Source organism: Falco biarmicus, chromosome Z (assembly GCF_023638135.1).
Source record: "Falco biarmicus isolate bFalBia1 chromosome Z, bFalBia1.pri, whole genome shotgun sequence".
NCBI lineage: Eukaryota > Metazoa > Chordata > Aves > Falconiformes > Falconidae > Falco > Falco biarmicus.
The window spans coordinates 24,745,555-24,764,471 of record NC_079311.1 but is presented as its reverse complement, the minus strand read 5'-3'; the positions used below and the strand labels follow the sequence as shown (position 1 = coordinate 24,764,471).

Here is an 18,917-nt window from a genome sequence, read left to right as displayed (position 1 = left end):
TTCCGCCCGCCAAAAATGTTAGGCCGGGCCCAGGGCCACGGAGACAGCCTCCTCCCCGGTCCGGCCCGCCGCAACGGCAGGGGGCGCACTCGCCCACCCTCGGCCGCCGTCCCACGCGGCGTCCTTCCCCGCTGACCCCACTGCCCAACCCTTTCCTCCTCGCGCCGGGCAGGAGAGGCTCTATTGGCCCAGCGGCTGCCGGCCCCGCCTTTTTCGCGGTCACGTGGCCTACGAGCCCGGCCATAGGGAGGCGTGGCTCCGTTCCGCAGCCGGAAGTGGCGGTGGGGTGTGGACGCCGTTGTCGCCGGTGCCGGCCTGTGCGCGGCCCCCTCGCTCCGTCCCTCCCCCCACCCCCCGCCTTCTTCCTGCCATGCACCCGCGGCGCCCCGAGGGCTTCGACGGCCTGGGCTACCGCGGGGGCGGCCGGGAGGAGCCGGGCCCCGGCGCCAGGCCCTTTGGCAGCGCTTCGGAGCTGGGCCACTGGGTGACCAGCCCGCCCGACATCCCCGGCAGCCGCAACCTGTACTGGGGGGAGAAGACGCCGCCGTACGGGGCGGGGACACCCCTGGGGGCCGCCGGCTTCAACGAGGAGCCCAACTTCGGGGCGGGCGGCCCCGGCGCCGGTAAGGGAGGGCCCGGCCTGGCCCGGCCCGGCGGGGGAGCCGCCTTCTCGCCGTTCCGCCTGTCCCTCGCTTGTCTCCCGCCACGCTCTCCCCGGGCGGCGCCGCGGCGGCCGGTTAGCGGGGACCCGCCGAGGCGGGCGAGGGCGCGCAGGTGGCGGCCGTGGGCTGTGCCGCGGCCTGGCCGCGCCCGTGCCAGCGCCGCTCGGGTCTGCCGGCGCTGATCGCCACCGCGCCGGGCCCGGAGGGGCGTTGCAGCCGCGGGCTGCCGATGCCGAAACGCCAGGAAAAAAGTTCGATAGAAGACAGAGAACCTGCGCCACCACCTGTTGCGCTCCAGCACCCGCTTCACTGTGTAGCACCACATAGTTACACGCAAATACGATTGAGAGTGCCAGAAGGCACCCTGCAGCTTCTAGTTAAGCAGCGTGTGGTCAGCTCCCCATTGCCCACGTAAGCCATACCCTGCAGAAATACTCAGTCTTCTGTAAGGGCAGGAAGTACCTTTGGATCTTAACAGTATGTTTTGTTACTTAGTGTTGATGTCTCAGACTTTGTGTCTTTTGGCAGCTTTATTGTTATGTTGACAAGGGGTGTGGTATGAGCTGCTGAATTAACTCCACCCCGCCCCCACCCTGCTTGCAGGATGGTGAAGGAGCCATGGAACTGGTAGAATTCGAGAAAGCAAGCGTGCTCAAATCTTTTCCAGTGATTGCTGGGAAACTGGGCAGAAACCCGCAGAAGCACAGTATTATTTTATGTCTGTGAACCAGAGGTGAATTAAGAGAAACTTGATAACTAGACTACTGAACATTGCCACTAATTAAAAAGAATGTTCTGGAGCAGTTTGTATACACTTAAGTAGCAAAGCTTTTTGAAAGACTAAAGTATTTAAAATTTAGTTGTATTAATGGATGAGTCTTCTTTTTTTCCAACCTGTAGTGCAGTGTTTTTTTCAGGTCTTACAATGAGTGCAACCCTTAGCTGGATTTCCATCTGTGCAAGCACAACTTAAATACGCAAGCAGACACTTGAAGACTGCTGCCTTTTTTTGTTGGGGGTTTTTGTTGGTTTTTTTTTGTCTTACCTACTCATGGAGGGTATATTGATCCTGAATTTTGGAAAACTGACAAGGAGTTGCTCTATTACTGGGCACTAAGTCCAGGCTCTCCAAGTGGAGAGAGTCATACTCCTCTTAGGAGGGCTGCCATGTGTGTGTAGAGCTCCACTGAAGTTACTGGCATTAACCATGCTTACAGCCTGCTTGCACCCTGTGGATTGTAGGGCTGAGCGTTATTTTTCAGTTGCCTTTACAGTTCTGATAATCTTCTTAAAATCTCTTCTGATGCTTCCCAATGTGTAAGTGTCTGTCTGGTAGCAGACAACAGAGAACTGAACCCATTACTGTGGTTGCGATTTTAACAGTTCTCTAGTAAATAGATTTTTGCAAAGGAGTGGAGGTAAACAGCTGACTTAAATGTTACATCATCAGTGGTTTTGTGTGTTATTTGTCCCAAAGTTTGTCTCTTATTACTGGTGTTGTTTTTAAAAATAATTTCACCTCAGATATCTAAATGTATGTTTCAGAGTTATTGCAAACTGTTATGCATGCTAACTTTTTCAGTGGTTGGTTTTAGATTTTTTTAGATCTTAAGATATACTCTGTTTTACTGTTCACTTTGTCTCTTTTGTTGTCCCTATAGCTGTTTGAGACAAAAATAATTTTATTTATAGAAGCATGTACAGAATCAAATGCAGTCCAAAGTGCAAATATTCCTGGGGGAATTATTTTTTATATCCTTTCTTGCAGGTTTGCCATAAACGTTCTGGTTTAGTGCTTGTGATTTTCTGAAGTACAATATAAAATTAAGCTTTTCAGATTGTCTTCGTGTCATTTTCTTCCGCTTTGTGATTATCGCTGCTGTATAATCTGTTTCCATTCTTTTTCAGAACAGTTGAACAGATTTGCAGGCTTTGGTATTGGCCTCGCAAGGTAAGAGTTGTATAATAATTTTCAGTGACAATGAAGTAGTAAAGCTGTAGTTGTTTTATGATGCCTGTGTTGTGCCAGGGGAGGTTTAGATTGGATATTGGGGAAAAATCCTTCACCAGAAGAGCTGACAGGCACAGGTTGCTCAGGAAAGTAGTTAAGTCACTATCCCTGGAAGTATGTTTAGACATTGCATTTAGGGATGTGGTTTAGTGCCTGGAAGTATGTGTAGACATTGCATTTAGGGACGTGGTTTAGTGGTGGACATGCAAGTGCTAGGCTAACATTTAGGCTCAATGGTCTTTAAGGTCTTTCCTATGATTCTTTGCGCACTTTTGTGTTGTGTTTTTATGCTAGTAGACTTACACAGCTGACATACCTTTAGAAACTGTCTACCTGAAATCCATGTAGGTTTCTATTATCTTTAACTGAAATGTTTCTCAAAATTACTTAATGGGCAGTGAATATAAGAAACACTTTTTTGTTACATTATGCCCAGGATATATCCATCCTATCAGAGCAGTCTGAAAATAACACCAGAAAACTGATCGCGTTTGCTGCTTTCAGTGTTTTTAGGTAATGTGAATGTTTCCTAAGAATGTGAAAATGTCTTCAAATACATTATCAAAGTATCCTGAAACAGTAATGTTGACTTAGCCAAGTGGTCCAATAACCATTTTAGTCTTTATTATGGTGACATTGATTATTGGTAGTATTTCTGGGAAAGTGGTAGATTTTAACATGTTTAACCATATTTTCAGAGCTTAAATTGTCAAGTGTAAGGATCATGATAAGCTTAGGATTTTTTTGGTGGGATGCCTACTCAGTCACACTCACCTGGTCAGGTTTTTCTCAGTCACTGCACTGATGCAACTTGGGAAATAGTGGGAGGTGGGGTTTTTTGTCTTGAAAGCTTTAGGACTAAAAAACGTTTTACTGTTTGTTGACCTGAATGTGATACTTCTCAGAGAAAAATGCAGTTCTCTTCAGTACATGAGTACTTGTGTCACCCAGTTAGACCAACATGGCAAGCTGTATCAGTTGAGGTTCTTACAGTGTATTTCTACTTAAAGAGGAGGGGCTTTTACTTGACCTGCAGCCTGTCCTGCTCCTTACACCATTGTTATCACCCTTGATGCCCATCAGAATCTCTTTTAACCAGTTTGACTCACTAAAAACAGAAGACCAAGTCAATTGAAGAGCTGGATTATTTTTGCCTTTTCAGTTAGGTTGATTTACCTGGGAGCTGACTGACTGTGAAAGCCAGCAGATGCCAGCTAACTGGATTAGAGAGGGAAGGGATAAAGAAGAACTAGGAATGACCATTTTGGGGAGTTAATGAACATGCTGATCTCCTTCAGGAGCAGAGAGATGTTAGCATGGCTCAGTCTTCCTTTTGAACTATATGCTTTGATTTAGTTATCAAAGTTTTCCACATCCTGAAGCACCATGGTCACTAAGACTAAAATGTGTGGTTTTGGGAAAGTGAGCTGATGAACATTGTATCACTGCTGAGAGAAATTCTCTCTGCTTCTGGATTTGTACCAGATTGAGTCAGAAATCTTGTAGGAAATGCTCAAAAGAAAAGGTTAGGTTTTGTGCGGTTAGTTGAGTTGGCTACCCGGACGGCTTAATAGACAGTAGCTGGAATACAGGGGTAGTTTCACCTCTCTTGGTAGTGGCAAACTACTAATTAGTTAGTTATGAACCTGCAGGCTCAGTACTTTTCTCTGCCAGTCAGTACTTAATTATCCAGAGTAAAATCCCCGTAAGAGACCTACCCCAGATGATCCTGTACATTGGTGGTCAAAGCTGTTACTTGGGATGCTTAGACAAAGCCTGGAGGTTTTGCTTTTCTAATCCGTATCTCAGGTTTGAACTGAGTACAGGTAAGTACACTGATCACTCAGGCACTTTGGAGATGAAGTTTCTCTGCGTGATTGTGACCAGGAATCCCACTTTAGAACTGAGAGAACTTTCCTGTGAAGGTTTGGTTGAAATAGCATTTCTGGGGGTGGAGGGAGTGTTGGTTTGGGGCAGTAGCATTCTCTGGTGAAAAAAAAGTCAGCTGTTAGCACCGATCCTCTGGTCCCGCTAAGGCTTCATGTTGATTGATAGCGTGCTACACAGAATTAACATAAACCTGGAAACAAATAATTTCATAGTTCTGGCTCTGGCCTGTTTTGTTCCCTCATATTTTATGGAGGGAAGTTTTAAGAAATTTGGTATGTTGTTTCGCCTATAAAAATACATACATGCGATATATATGTAAGTGGGCTTTCTTGTAGTGAATGTATGTGTCAGGTTTTTTATTACTTTTTCTTTTATAGTATTGGCAGGCTATCAGGTAGCCATCCAAAATGCCTCGTTAATTCACTAGATAATGTATAGGTTTTTCAAATTCTGATCTAAGTTGTTAGAGAAAAGTAACAAGCCTTTTCTAATAAATTTGTGGGGGCTTCCCATGCTTTAAATACACTTTTCTTTTAAAGCCTATTTACAGAAAATGTGTTGGCCCATCCTTGCATTGTTCTACGTCGTCAGTGTCAGGTATGTCTTTTATATTACCTCTTCTAGTCAGAGCTCCTGTATACTGTGATGTTTCTGTGTTTTCATACTCTGTAGAGTATAAGAAAGCTTCACAGTTCCTAGGGAGACACTGCTACATTAATGTGTTTTCATTTGTATCATACACGTTTTCCATTCCAAAATTTTAACTTACCTTGAACATTCTTACTCATTTTCGTTTGGGCAGTGGAAAATGAATTACAACAAGGGAGTGTCTTCAGAGCAACTTCCAGATCCTCATTTACAAGCAGGATGCTTTGTTTCCAATATTTTCTGGTATAACCTTGCTTTACCGTTCACATTTTCAACATACAAATACTTAAAAGTTGTGCCTGTTTCCCGAAATGTCAGTGACCACTTACTCGTATTTTGGTCACTTTAGCTGACCTTTACAGAAATAAAATCCTTATTTCGGAAGTACTTTTTCCTTTAGAGTTCTAACATCTGCAAGCGTGTTTATAAAACTGCCATTATTTATATTTTTAACAGGTTAACTATCATGCTCGGAATTATCATCTCACTCCATTTACTATTGTGAATATTATGTACAGCATCAATAAGACACAGGTCAGTATTTGGTGTCAGGCTGTATCTGAGCAGTGGAGACGATAGCGCATATGTGCCTTGACATCTTTAACTCTTTATGTAATTGGTGGTTAAGAACATGGCCATTGTAAGGGTTTGCTGTTTTTATAGTTGCAGAAATTTTTCAGGAAGGTAATGATAAATATTTTTTTTTAAAGTAGTATTTAGTGGGGAAGACTTGCATATGTTGGAAAACAGAAAGTCCCTGAAACTATTTTTTTTTTAATTAGGATTCTAAAAAATAACTAATCCTTATATGGATAAAGAGATTATCCAAATGACTACTTACAAAGACAGTATTGTGTGAATTTTCTGTTTGCATGGGAATAGCAGTCCTGACACTCAGATCAGAAGACAGTAAAAAAAAGATTTTCTGGATTTCTTATGGATATGCTTTAACATCTCAAGTTGTCCATAGAAAATGGTGTTAAGTTTATAGTACAGTGTTGACAGTGAGAGAGATGCCTGCAAAATTGTTGACAACTGCTTGGAATTATTGAAGAACAAAAAATTTTTTTCAGAGTTGAAGTTATTTTTCCCCTGAATTTGGTGACAGTGAAGTTCAGTAGTAGAATTGTAGCCCTTTGTGGTCTGAAATTGCTGAAATTTTATAAAAATTAGTGAGATTAAAAGAGTTTTGATTTTTATGTTGCCTAAATCAGAATATGTTCTGTATTTCAAAACACAGGGTCCAAGAGCTCTCTGGAAAGGAATGGGCAGCACTTTCATTGTTCAGGGCATATCCCTGGGAACAGAAGGCATTATCAGTGAATTCACACCTTTGCCAAGGTACCACAGCGTTTTTTTTACTGCTTCTAACAGTCAGACACTGAATAAGTGCTTTCAGCACAGCACTTGTAATTAGTCAATAGTGAGAGACTTTTCTGGGAGCTTTGTGTGTTTGGTATGTCTGCCTGCTGCTCTGAGTGTAGAAATAATGCAGCAAATTGGCTTTCAGTATAATCATACTGTAATAAAACAATTCATAAATTTCTTTTTGTATTTTGGTTTGTAAGTCCAAAGTAAGAAGTCCTAGTTTCATTAATCTAAATACAGAAAACTTATACAGCTAATGAGCCAGCACTGACATCCTGCTGAACATTTCACTGTCTTTGGTAGGTGAGAGAACAGAATGGCCTGCATTAGTAAATGAGAAGACATGGTAAATAAGAGTCTATGTGGCTGTCAGCTTTGTCTTCTGTCCTCCTTTACCAACAACTACATGTACTTTGTTCAGTATTCTCATAATGAAGCAATTAAAACTAAAAATGAGTGACTTCATTTAAAGAGATATTCACCATTCTACTTCACTATGCCTATCTTTTATTTTGATTTGTGACTCTGACTACTTCTTATGCTGAACTTTTACGCCAGGATTGTGGTAAAACATTGTGATGTCTTTCTGCTTTGAGATACAAGTCTGATTAAGAATTTTTGTCTGGAGACTTTTTATCAGTGTTTTATTTTATAATGGTCCAGATCTAACAGTAAGGGCTGACAACTGTAGTAATATATATTGTTAGTTTTGTTACAGGTGTTTTAAGAGTAAGTGGGTTGTGTGAGAAAGTTTATTACGTAAAGTAACTAAAACTTACGGTGAAATGCAAGAAGACTGAGATTCAAAAGTTATGAAAAGATAGCAGACAGTTGCAGGGTGCACACTGAAGCACCAGTGAAACAATAAAAATTTAGCTTGGAAAATATATTAGGGAGGCAGTCTTGGATTTAAGGCTTGCTATGTTTGAATGGACCAGTGGTTTGATGTTAATATTAGTTTCAGAAGAGACAAGTGCCTGGTTTTAATGTGTGGACAGACTACGTACTTGAGGGACATGGAAACTGACCTAGTTTTGAAGATAAGAAATGTAGGCAGGCTGAAACAAGCTACTATTATGACGCATGTGTGCATACTAATAAAAGTAAGTCTTTGCAGGTTCAGGCATTTGTCAAAACGATTAGCAAAAGCATTTCATGCTTACATTGTGTTGAGCGCGTATTTAAGCTTTTTGGTCTGCTGTCTGTCATACGTGACTGAAATTCCCAGGCATACACTTTCCTCCAGGTGCGACTTGTTCTTGTTTTTAAATACTCCTCTAGGAGATGCTTAAGCTCATGAGATGTGATACACTGCTTGTATTTTCATAGTTCTGATTTCTGTCCAGTGTGAGCAAGGAGATTTTTCTTGTGGGCCAGTTGTTCAGTAGCTGGAAAAGTAAGCTAGTGCTGCTGCCAAAAGAAGCAATCCTTTCTGCTGGTACCTGCTCATTCCTTCCTCAGTGATACCTTCATCCTTCTTCCAGTGCAGTATGTGAGCAGTCACAAAGCAAACTAGACTGGGGAAGTGATCTGACTGAAATGGTTGTCTTGTATGTGCACCACCCCTTGCAGTTTTCTACTGGGTGCTCTCCCTTTTTAATGGTAGCATGCACACAGGGAGCTGAAGGTTACTGCTCATAGCAGCAGTGCCAGCAAATCTGATTTAAAAGCTTATTTAACTACTTTATCAAGCTCCAAAGGACGCAAGGAAGTGAGATGTCAATTCCAGTTCTGTATCATAATACCATAAAAGAATCCCTGTGTTTTAAGAGAGGAGCCCATAAATGCGTGTTAACAGCTTTGTTAACAGGCAAGTTGGTGTGGTTCTTAAACTCATTCCGTAATTGTTCTTCCACTTCAGCAATAGTTATAGCTAGTGGATTGACTGTTTAGGCTTTCATGCATTAGTTTGGCTGCCTTCATTTTCCACATCTTTGTAGTATTACAGCTCAGTGGATGTGATGCAAGTGTCTGAAGTACATAATAGTAGATGATCTTCCCTTCCTCTTTAGTAGCTGACATGTATTTAGGAAAGTGATAGCTACTAGTAACACACAATTCTTTAGAGTTTCCTTTCTTGGATTAGAGTTGTAACTACAGGCAGTGGGTGAGTGTGATTCCTGGACAAGAATTGAAGCTGAACACTTTATAGCTTGTTATTAAAAATGCATAATTTAGTGTGTCAAACATTTCAGACAAATATCTTTACCTCATAGCTACAGTATTTACCAAACGTATGCCAAACGTATACATTTGGCATTTGAATGTTACGTTGAGCTAGGTGGGATTAAGTTTTCTGTCAAATGGAATGTAGTTTAACGTGTACGGTCCATATTTGACGTGTGTAAATAGAAAATACTACTTTAAGGGGATTTTATTGAAGTCACCTTTGTGTTAAACACACAGGCTTTCTTTTGTTGTACCAGAATATGCCAAAAGACTTGAGCTAAGTCTGTACAGAATTACTACACAGCTTCTAGTCTGACATACTGTACTTGGTTTGGTGTTGTCTAACTGTGTCAGAATGTGATTTAGGATTTCATGAATGAAACAACTGGGTGAGCATAACCTCAAAGAACAGAAAATGCATGATCAAACTAAAATAATCTAATACTCTGTGAAAATGGCTTTAAGAGTTGGTATGTAAGGATGCAAAATACATGCAGAACACTAAAGCCACTAGTTACAGTGAGAGCTACAGACACCTTTTTAATAATTTGAAAGGTTTTTTTTGCTAGAATATCTAACAGGCCCAAATAACTTGTAAAAGTTAAGCATAATTTATGAAATGTGTTGCGGATGTCTTTCAATATGGGAAATCCTACAACATAAACTGATAGTAGAACACCAATATGAAAACTGCATGTTGACACCCATGGAAGAAATGCTTGAGAATAACGTGTTCTTATGTATATTAAGGTAAATACTTTTCTTTTTAGGGAGCTTTCACATAAATGGAACCTCAGGCAGATAGGTGGACACCTCCTACTCAAAGGGTAAGTATAACATGTTTTATTACCTTACATCTTATTTTCTAAACACTAACTACTAAATGTATATTAGCTTCATCTGCAGCTGTGGTTACTTGACAAGTTGCTAATAGTAATTTTCAAATTTATTTTTTTTTTAAGAATCTTGATTATATAAATCACTTTCACAGATTATTTTATTAGATCCATATGTTTGTATGGAACCTGAGTGATTTAAAAGATTAGATTCTTTTGGTAATTACATTATTATATTTGGGAGACCTGAATAAGTCTGGTCACATAGAAATGGAATTTAACATAACTTTAGACTGAAATTTATCTCAACTTGTGCATTTTAATAATTGAAGTTACAGTTGTTAATTTTCTCTCAGGCTTGACTTGGTAGATAACTTTATCAACTTTCAGGTGCATATTTGGCTAGAATTATAGTATTGTCATTACCTTAATTCTTATCTTTTTCATTTCCACAGTTTAACACATGTGGTAGCAATGCCTTTTTATTCTGCGAGCCTGATTGAAACTGTACAGGTAACTTTACATATATTTGCAACATTTTGAAACATACTATTAGTCTCTTTATAGACTAGATTATGTGGAGAGCTGAGGCAGGCTTTGGATTCAGGTTTATGTTGGGATGGTTGTGTTTGTTTTGCTTGAGGCTGTATGACTTACTAATGGAGATAAAAATCATTTATCATGATGGGCATATTAGTTGTACTATCTAAATCTAGATAGTCTAAATCTAGAATTAGAACATTTAATACAGATAGTTGGAATATATTGTCTATGATATAAGGGCAAGTTACATCTAGTTCTAGCAGACAAACGGTAAAGAAGTTTTTCCTCATGTGAAAGATTTTTGCTCTGCAAGTTGTTGCGGTGACCCTTTCCCTATAACTATAAAGCTTTTCTAGGAAATCAGCTTTGTTTTGTTAAAAGAGTGAACTCTACTATTTCAGGACTCCTTTCATTCAGTTAGGTTTTTGCTTTTAAATTTTCATTTAGCTTTTCCTTAACCATATCAATAAATATCTGGACCGGTCACTTAGGATACTGCTTAACTTGTTCTGTAACTGCACAGAGTAACCCATAGTATTGCAGACTGCCTTTCAGTGAGTTGTTGTATCTCTTTCTCCAGAAAGAGACAGGATTTAGCTATGCAGCAGTGGTCCAGGGTAATTCTTCCAGCGATCACTGTATAATGAATTGCTCGTAATTAACACGATGGTATCTTTGTGCAGCTAATGGAACACACTGTAAAGTGATCTTTCATGTGGAGGGTGGTGCAGGATAGTCACTGTCATGTCATTCAGTCATCAAAACAGTAATTTTCATTCATAGCATAGGCAAGTTGTAAGTATGGTCAAAACTGATTTAGATACAGCTGTTCAAACCTACAGTTCAGCTGCTGGTGTATGTCTACGAAATGGCGCTTTTTCTATGGAGAAGAGGCAGACAAGACTTCTACAGTTCTTAGTTTCAACGTGAACTTTAGAGGCTGGTACTCTTAAAGGACAGGATTCTGCTCTGTGCAGAGAATCCAAATTTAAAGGAGCCAGAAGGTACTAGGAAGAGGCTGTTCTGTCTGATCTGGCCACGTTATGAGTTAACAGGACAGGTGAGATTAAGTGTGTATGCATGGAGGCATGCTGATAGAATCCCAGTAACAAACTCACATTCTCTAAAGTTACTCTGTATGTAAGAAGCCCTATTTCTCTCTCCTGTTGAATTATTTTGAAAGTAGTTTTCCATAAATCCAGCCTGAGTGGATCTGTGAGTCTGTGGAAACCTTGGGAAGGTTGAAGTGGCCTCATGCTGGGAAGGTGACCTAGGAAACTTTTCTATGTCCTGGGAAGCATCTTTACCCTGAGCATGCCATAATCCTGCAACTAGAAACAAGTAGAACACTGTTCATGTTTCTTGGTTCATAGCAGGCTACAGAATAAAATGCTATATTCAGGTATCTTACTGCTTATATTGTTGTCTGAAAGGATGTTATCTATGTTGTTGGACATGAGGAACATAATTAACAATAAATGATAAAAGAGAGCATGACTTAGAGCCTGTCTTCTGTTTGCAAAATAAGTAATAAAGTTTCTTTGCTAGAAAGCAGCTTAATAGGAAAACAATCAAAAAGACAAAACGGCATCTCCCCCAAACCTTTGGACAGGTGATCTATAAGGCATTGCTTATGAAAATAATTCCACTGAGATCTGAGGGCTTTAGGCTTAGTAGATTCAGCTGTGTGCAGGTATTTTACTAAACAGGTGTATATGTGCTGTATAAAATACATTCTTCAGTTCCTGGAAACATCATGAGCTTTCTTACTAGAGACACAACGGAGGTAAATGACAGAATTTGTGAAGATTTTATTTGTACTGTGTTAATCAGTGCAGGGTGGCAACTTAGCTTACGAGGTTTACATTAAGCTGCAAGAGGACAATGACCAATAATGAACTATAAAAGTTATAAATTTTTAAAAGTTATAAAGATAGTGGGATTTGTAACTAACAGTTTTATATTAACTTTGATTGTCTTAATTCTGATAAATATTACTGTTCAACAGTATTAGTTTTACACGGTTCTCCAAGTAAATATATTTCATCAAAATAACTGTAATTAGTAGAAATTTTTAGCTGTCACATTACTGGTTTTGTCTTTAATGTTCCAAACCACATGGTGGCGTGTTTGACAAAAGCAAGCACGGTGTTGAAGTGCAGTGACTAGTAATGATCTGGGGGAAAAGACGGTTCAGTGGGGGTTATGATGCTTACCTTACTTGTACTTAAAGTCTATAACCACATTATATTCTGAACTGTTTGAATTAGTTTCTCTTCTGCGCAGACTGACCATGAAGGCTTTGTAGGCTGTTAGTCTTTCCCCAGAGTACTGGGGAATGGTTTTGTGGTTTATCCTGGCATGAGGTCAGCAGACAGCCAACATGAACTTAGAGACTTGTGCATTGAAAAGAACTCCCAAGTCCTGAATTTTGGATGTAACAGTAATGATAAAACACTGAGTTTGTATAAGCATTGGAAGGGGAAGTAGTATCTTTAGCTTAAACGTGTGGTCATAGGTGGAGTATAATGGAGTAAATGATTACTAAGTGAATTCTTTATTTTCACTACATGAACAAAGTAATTATCTTATTTCTAAAGAGGCAGCATGGGTAAATAGTGCTATTTTAGATGGAATTAATGGAATGGAAATGTTCAGAGGTGACTTAAACTGATACTAAAAATGATCTTTCAACTCCGCTTCAATTATTGAAATCTTTATTATGCAAATTTAAGTTCAAAGGTGAGAGTTATAGTCCTTAAGGAAAAGGACTTTTAAATTAGATAAATAGTTAAGCATTTTGCTCCAGAAGTGGGCGTTTTCAGTACATGACTGTTTTGCAGACTGATACTTCACAGCCGTAGGCTGAGAATTTACTTTCTTTGGTAGCAACACAAATAACTGGAATGTAGATTAAACAAAGACTCTTCAAGATGGGCTCATTTTTTAGAAGGAGTTTACTTGAATGCTATCAAGAGTGTTAGAGCAAAGAATTTGTATCAGTATAGCCATGCAGATACAATAGCATGCAAATGTTTAACTCTCTTACAAAGTTCAGTAGCGATGAAGTGTGGAAGTGGATGTCAGCATGGTTATGAAACGGGCAGCACAAGCGTAACTATTCCTTTGTGCTTGTAGAGCGAAATAATTCGAGATAACCCTGGCATCCTGGACTGTGTGAAAGAAGGCATCGGCAGAGTGGTAGGCATGGGAGTACCCCACAGCAAGCGTCTCCTTCCTCTGATGGTCTTGACTCTTCCAACTGCTCTACATGGAGTTCTTCACTATGTCATCAGTTCCATCGTCCAGAAGCTTGTTTTGTTTGTTCTAAGAAAGGATGATTCCCACAACCTTCCAGCTGAGAGCTCTACTTCTGTGCAGAGCATGCTGGATGCATATTTTCCAGAACTTATTGCTAGCTTTGCTGCTAGCCTTTGTGCTGATGTCATGCTTTACCCACTGGAGACAGTTTTACACCGCCTTCATATTCAGGGGACACGCACAATAATTGACAATACAGACCTTGGCTATGAAGTGCTTCCGATCAATACTCAGTATGAGGGAATGAGAGACTGCATAAATACTATAAAACGAGAAGAAGGGATGCTAGGGTTTTATAAAGGATTTGGAGCTGTTATAGTGCAGTATACTTTGCATGTGGCAGTTTTACAGCTTACCAAAATCATTTACTCAACACTGCTTCAAAATGTTTCCTAATCTGTTCAGCTGTGGATTTAGCACAGTGAACATGATTGACCTACTAACCTAATTATTGTTTAAAATGGCTTAGGAAAATGAAGTTCTAAGAATCCGCACTGGATTCTCCTTACGCTGTAAAAGAACTTCTTTTAAAAATGGGGATATAGATTCCTAAGTGTAATTAATAAAAAGTACTGTTTAAATTTAAAATTACAGGCACAAATTGAGTATTTACTGTGCAGTCATACAGAAGAGAGTTGGATTTCAGATGTGGTTGGAGTGAGGATTTACCTTTCCTCTGACTTAAAGAACGGGTATGAATTCTTAGTATCTGCTTTGTGAACATCACATATGATATTTAATTTGGACTGGTAGCCAGTTGAAAGGAATTTTCATGAGCTGTAAGAACATGCAAGTGGGAGACTGATAGGTTTACTGGTCTTTTCAAATCGTTTTGAAATTCGCAGTTAATGAAGCTGTGAGCAAAATAGAAACTGTAAAAGTAACTGAAATAGACATAAATGTCGTAGTTTACAGGTAACACAGATTTCTTTGCTGCAGTGTAGCAGAAGATGACAAAGAGGAATCTTTTGCTTTGTACAAAATAAAAAGTTTGGGGAATGCAAATTTGGCTGTCTTGCAGTTTGTTTGCAAGGCTTACAGTAATTAAAGTGTGAATAAAGCAATTAGAAACTGATGTGTGCATGTGTAAGTGCCATTTTTAGCCATCTTTCTACTCATAACTTCAGGGTTTAATTTTATTCTGCTACTTTGTGTAAGAGTAGAATAATCTTACAATGTGTGTAGTATCAGTGTTCAAAGTGTATAGAAAGCATAAAAAAAATGACTGTTTCTAGAGTTTCTCTTGTTAGATGAGAGATATGTACACAGCTATCTACTTACTGTTTAGTACTGATGTCCTTCACTTAAAGTCTGTTGAATTAGATATTTTGTGGAGCACAGTAAAGTCTGTTTATATGCAAGTAAACTACTGAAATGTACCATCTTTTTCCTCTTCTCCTAGTAAATCAAGACTTTCAGTCTGAAAGTGAGTTCCGATCATTCTGAACAACTTAGTCCTCCTTGGTTTGATCACTAAATATGAAAGTTGGCAGGGGTGGGGGGGGCACGCGGGCAGGGACTGGGTGGTCGTGATATTTAGCAAATAAAACAAGCATGTGGAGAATCACTTTTAAATTATATGAGAGGCTACTGCCTTCTTCACATTTCCATGTCACAAGTCTATCTTTGAATACTGTAAATTGATGTGCATTTCAATCATTAATCATTGTATAGTAGTTAGAGCTTATGGAAACTAGTCACGGCAAAATAATGAAAAGGTGTTGCAATTCATAAGTTCTGACTCCAAATCATTTGCAGGTCTACTTTGCTATTAATCTAACTCATGTATTTTAAATGCTGTTGTGTTTAAATGGAAAGTATAGTGAACCTGGGAAATGATCTTATTTTGAAATACTGTTAATTGCAAATTCAGTGTATAGAATGAAAGCAATGAAATAAAATGAGAATTCACTGTAAATATTTCAAAGTAATTCACTGAAGAGGCATGTGAAGGAATCTCAATTTGTGTGTTATATTTTATTGTGTAGACTTCAGAATGGCTTTTTCAAGTTTCCCATCTCTCCTAATTGCAAGAACATGTTGAATTAAACTACATGCAAGCACTTGAGTGAGCTATTCTATTCCTGCTTTATATTTTTAAAGTTCCTATGAGTATGAAGAAAGCCATATCAGAGAACCATCCAGATTGGAAAGGGTCTTGGCAGGTTGTTTAGTCCAAATTCCTGCTCTAAGCAGGGGCAGCATTGACTTCAGACCAGATTGTGCAGGCCTTTGTCCAGTGAAGTTCTGAATTCCAACTTTTAATACATAAAATCAGCCTTTTCAAAGGTATTCAATTCAGCTGAAGCCAACTATTCCCTCACAGCTGCCTTGAAGCAGTAACTAAGTCCATGCTGGAAACCAACACTTGCAGATGTATCAGTTTTTCTAGGAATAAAATTTTACAGAAGGCATTTTGTCATAGAAATGGAGGACATGCCTTTATATATTCTGCAAGAGGGAACATAGTGTGTTCTCAGAATTGCACTAGATAATGTGCTAGAGTATTAACTTACGTCAAACTCTCTTGTTTTGGTGGCTGAGAGTTTTACAGTTCTAGTCTATGCCAGAGTCTCAGATCTGTAACTTCAAGCGGGGTGAGAAAGAATGCTGTCAACGCACAGCAACTGTTCTGCAGTGGAAAAGCCATTTGCTTTGGGCTGTTCCTTTTTTGGCCCTCTTCCCATCAGTTAGAATGAACATGTTTTGATTCTTCAGGTATACTTGCTTTACCTTCCAAGTAATACACTCTGGTTTGTTGCTATTTTTGTCCATGCAAAAATGTAAATGAAAGTGCGGTGAAAAAAATCTTTTTTGAACCTTCTTAATTATAAGTACTGTTAATCTATCTATGTTTTTCATTTGGATCATAATTCTAGCTACCCAATTTTTAGCTCAAATGAGAGATCAATAGGTGGCTTTAGCAAGACGCCCCACTGAAAACTACGAAACACTGAATTGCTGTAGAAGAGTTTCTAATTTTCTGGAATATGAAAAAATCTTATGCACCCTGTTCTTCCTGGTACAACCTTAATTATGTATTAGTACATCATTTTTCTGACACATTTTTCATTGGTGAGAGCCGATTTCAAGAAGATAAATGTTACTGAAGACAGACAGATTCAGTGTAACGTAGCCATCTGGTGAAGAATTACTTGGCTTTTTACCCACGCCTCTTAAAAGGAAACCCTTGATGTACGGTAACTGGCAACAGACCGGGCAGGAAACTTTGAGATCTAGGCCTGCTGGAAACCATTGCAATCATCTGTGTGTGCTGTTTCAGAGACTGCCTTACAGATCAGGCTTGACCCTTGGTTGTGTTAAAATACAGCTTTTAGATGTAGTGTCGGTGTGAGTACTGAACTCTTCAACAAGGTTGCAGGCACGTTCGTTCCTTTTAGCAGATTTACTTTGGGGCACACGTGAGCTGATCTGGCTCTGGGTCCTGTCTGTAATGCTTCAGATGTGCAGTCTGTTTTACAGATTGACGCAGAATGCATGAGACCCAATATCAAATTACATGCTTAGCTCTTCTGAATTTAGGAGGAGGTTGGAAGCAACTGTGGAAGCTAGTGTCCTTCCTGCTGCTTGTTTCACCTGAGATCAGCTGGATACATGCCTTCAGCTACAAACACGGTGCACATGACGTGAGGCCTGTCTGCTCTGATATACAAGTTCTTGCTGTGCTCTTAAGATTTTTGTTGGTATAATTCAGGGCTAGCAGGGGTCACTGTCACGCTACTAACCCTTTCAACGGTATCCAAGGAGAAGAGGTCACACACTAAGTTTTTCTACTAAATGGCTGTTGCTAAGAGATTTGAGAGCAGTGTATAGCAGCAGCATTCCCTCACCTGTATGGGAAGAGAGGTGGTAGAAAAATTCTCTAATTTTGGTTTAGAACACATAATACCTATCTCAAACAGGCAGAAGAAGGTAAGTTCGTTATTTAATCAAGAACTGGTGGCAACTGTTTTAAAAGCGTATCTGATTTTAAGGAGTTGGATAAAACCGTATTTTCGATTTTTTCTTAATGGAGCAAAGATAATTTGCTTTTTACTTTCAGCACTCCAGCCTCTCCACAGACAGTTTGTCAAATTGTGAACAGAATTTGAGGGTGGGAAAGAAGCAATGCTGAAAATGGAATGTTGAAATTGCCCAAAAATACAGATAAATGGAAGTCAGCAATTAATGTTCTCAGTTGCAACAAATCAATAAAATCAAGTAGAAATGTCCAAATGTTAGTTTTTATGAAGGGTTTCGTTTGCAAGCCTATTTCTGCCTTTATCTTTCAAAAGGTGTTTTTAAAGATAAGTTAAAATCACAAAATATTTGAAGCCAAACGTACCCTTTTTTTCCCATGATATTTGAAACTAACGCAACCAAAAAGCCGGTTATTCTTTCAGCTTTTTCAATAGGGGGGGGAAAAAGCCACCTACATCTTCCCTTCAAATCGAGGCACCCTTTCAACAGATGTAAATAGCATCATACAGCAGTGTAATACTGCAGTTACAGAGTTGCTTATTTTTGTTACTGAGACTGCTGATGAGTTGGCAGCAGTACGCATTGCCTGTGGCAGCTTGATTTGGGTGAGGTATTTTATCACTCCTCTTGTTTTCAAAGTGTAGGGACAGAATGTGACTTGTGCCCACCTAAGTAATGAAATCAGAAGGGATCGTTCAGCTGTTACCTGAAATTTTGAGTCTTGCTTTTATTTCACAGCCCTAAGCTTGGCATGAAGGCAAGTCCAGAACAAAAGGACTTGTTGCTCAGGACTTGACTCCGTTCTGCATAGGTGATTCGTGTCTTTGCCCAAACTGAGTCTGTCCATGGGCAAAAGGCTTATACATTGGTGTTCCTGATCCTTGATTTTAGGGTACCTTCAGGAAAGAAAAACAGTAGATTTCCTTTTCCTTCAACAGTGAGTGTAAATCACTGAAGTTTCCGATCCCTGAAACGGAATCCTGAATTTATGTATGTAGTATTAGCCTTCAAGCACATTGTGTAGGAATAAGCACCAACAGGCACAGTTGCCTTGATTCCCAGCTCCTAGCCGGTACCAGCGCTATTCAGTACTCCTCAAAATGGGTGTGACGTTTCCCCTGTCCATACAGACCACTGATGTGTTTTATGGTCTCTAAAGGTACAGATTGTCACTCTAAACCTGTTGAGAAGTGCAAGCACAGGCGGTATTTTCGAAATGCTACCCATGGCCTAACTTTATGTATATAAAATGAGGCAGAAGGAAAAACACAAATGAAGGCAATGGGAAAGAGGATTCTTGAAACTAAGTATGTGCTTACCCACATGAGCGCCTTGACAAGGAGGTACACGTCACTTTAACAGCTATTTGAGCACAGTAGAGGGAAGGAGACTTCTTATGTAGCTACATGTGTTTCAGTAGCTTAAAAATGCCTACAGTGTTTTATTTCAAGGTTTGGGGTGGTTTGGGGTTTTTCTTCTTTCCATTGC

The 18,917-nt window shown here is 39.7% G+C and overlaps 1 protein-coding gene across 1 annotated transcript; it reads left to right on the top strand.

The window, feature by feature from the left end:
* The first annotated feature begins 265 nt into the window (after positions 1-265).
* SLC25A46 (solute carrier family 25 member 46) lies at positions 266-15,516 on the top strand. The gene is made up of 8 exons (XM_056325030.1): positions 266-623; positions 2,571-2,613; positions 5,103-5,160; positions 5,668-5,745; positions 6,452-6,552; positions 9,519-9,575; positions 10,040-10,097; positions 13,266-15,516. The coding sequence occupies exons 1-8, from the start codon at positions 371-373 to the stop codon at positions 13,842-13,844; spliced, it is 1,227 nt and encodes a 408-aa protein (XP_056181005.1). The 5' UTR covers positions 266-370; the 3' UTR covers positions 13,845-15,516.
* Positions 15,517-18,917: the final 3,401 nt, after the last annotated feature.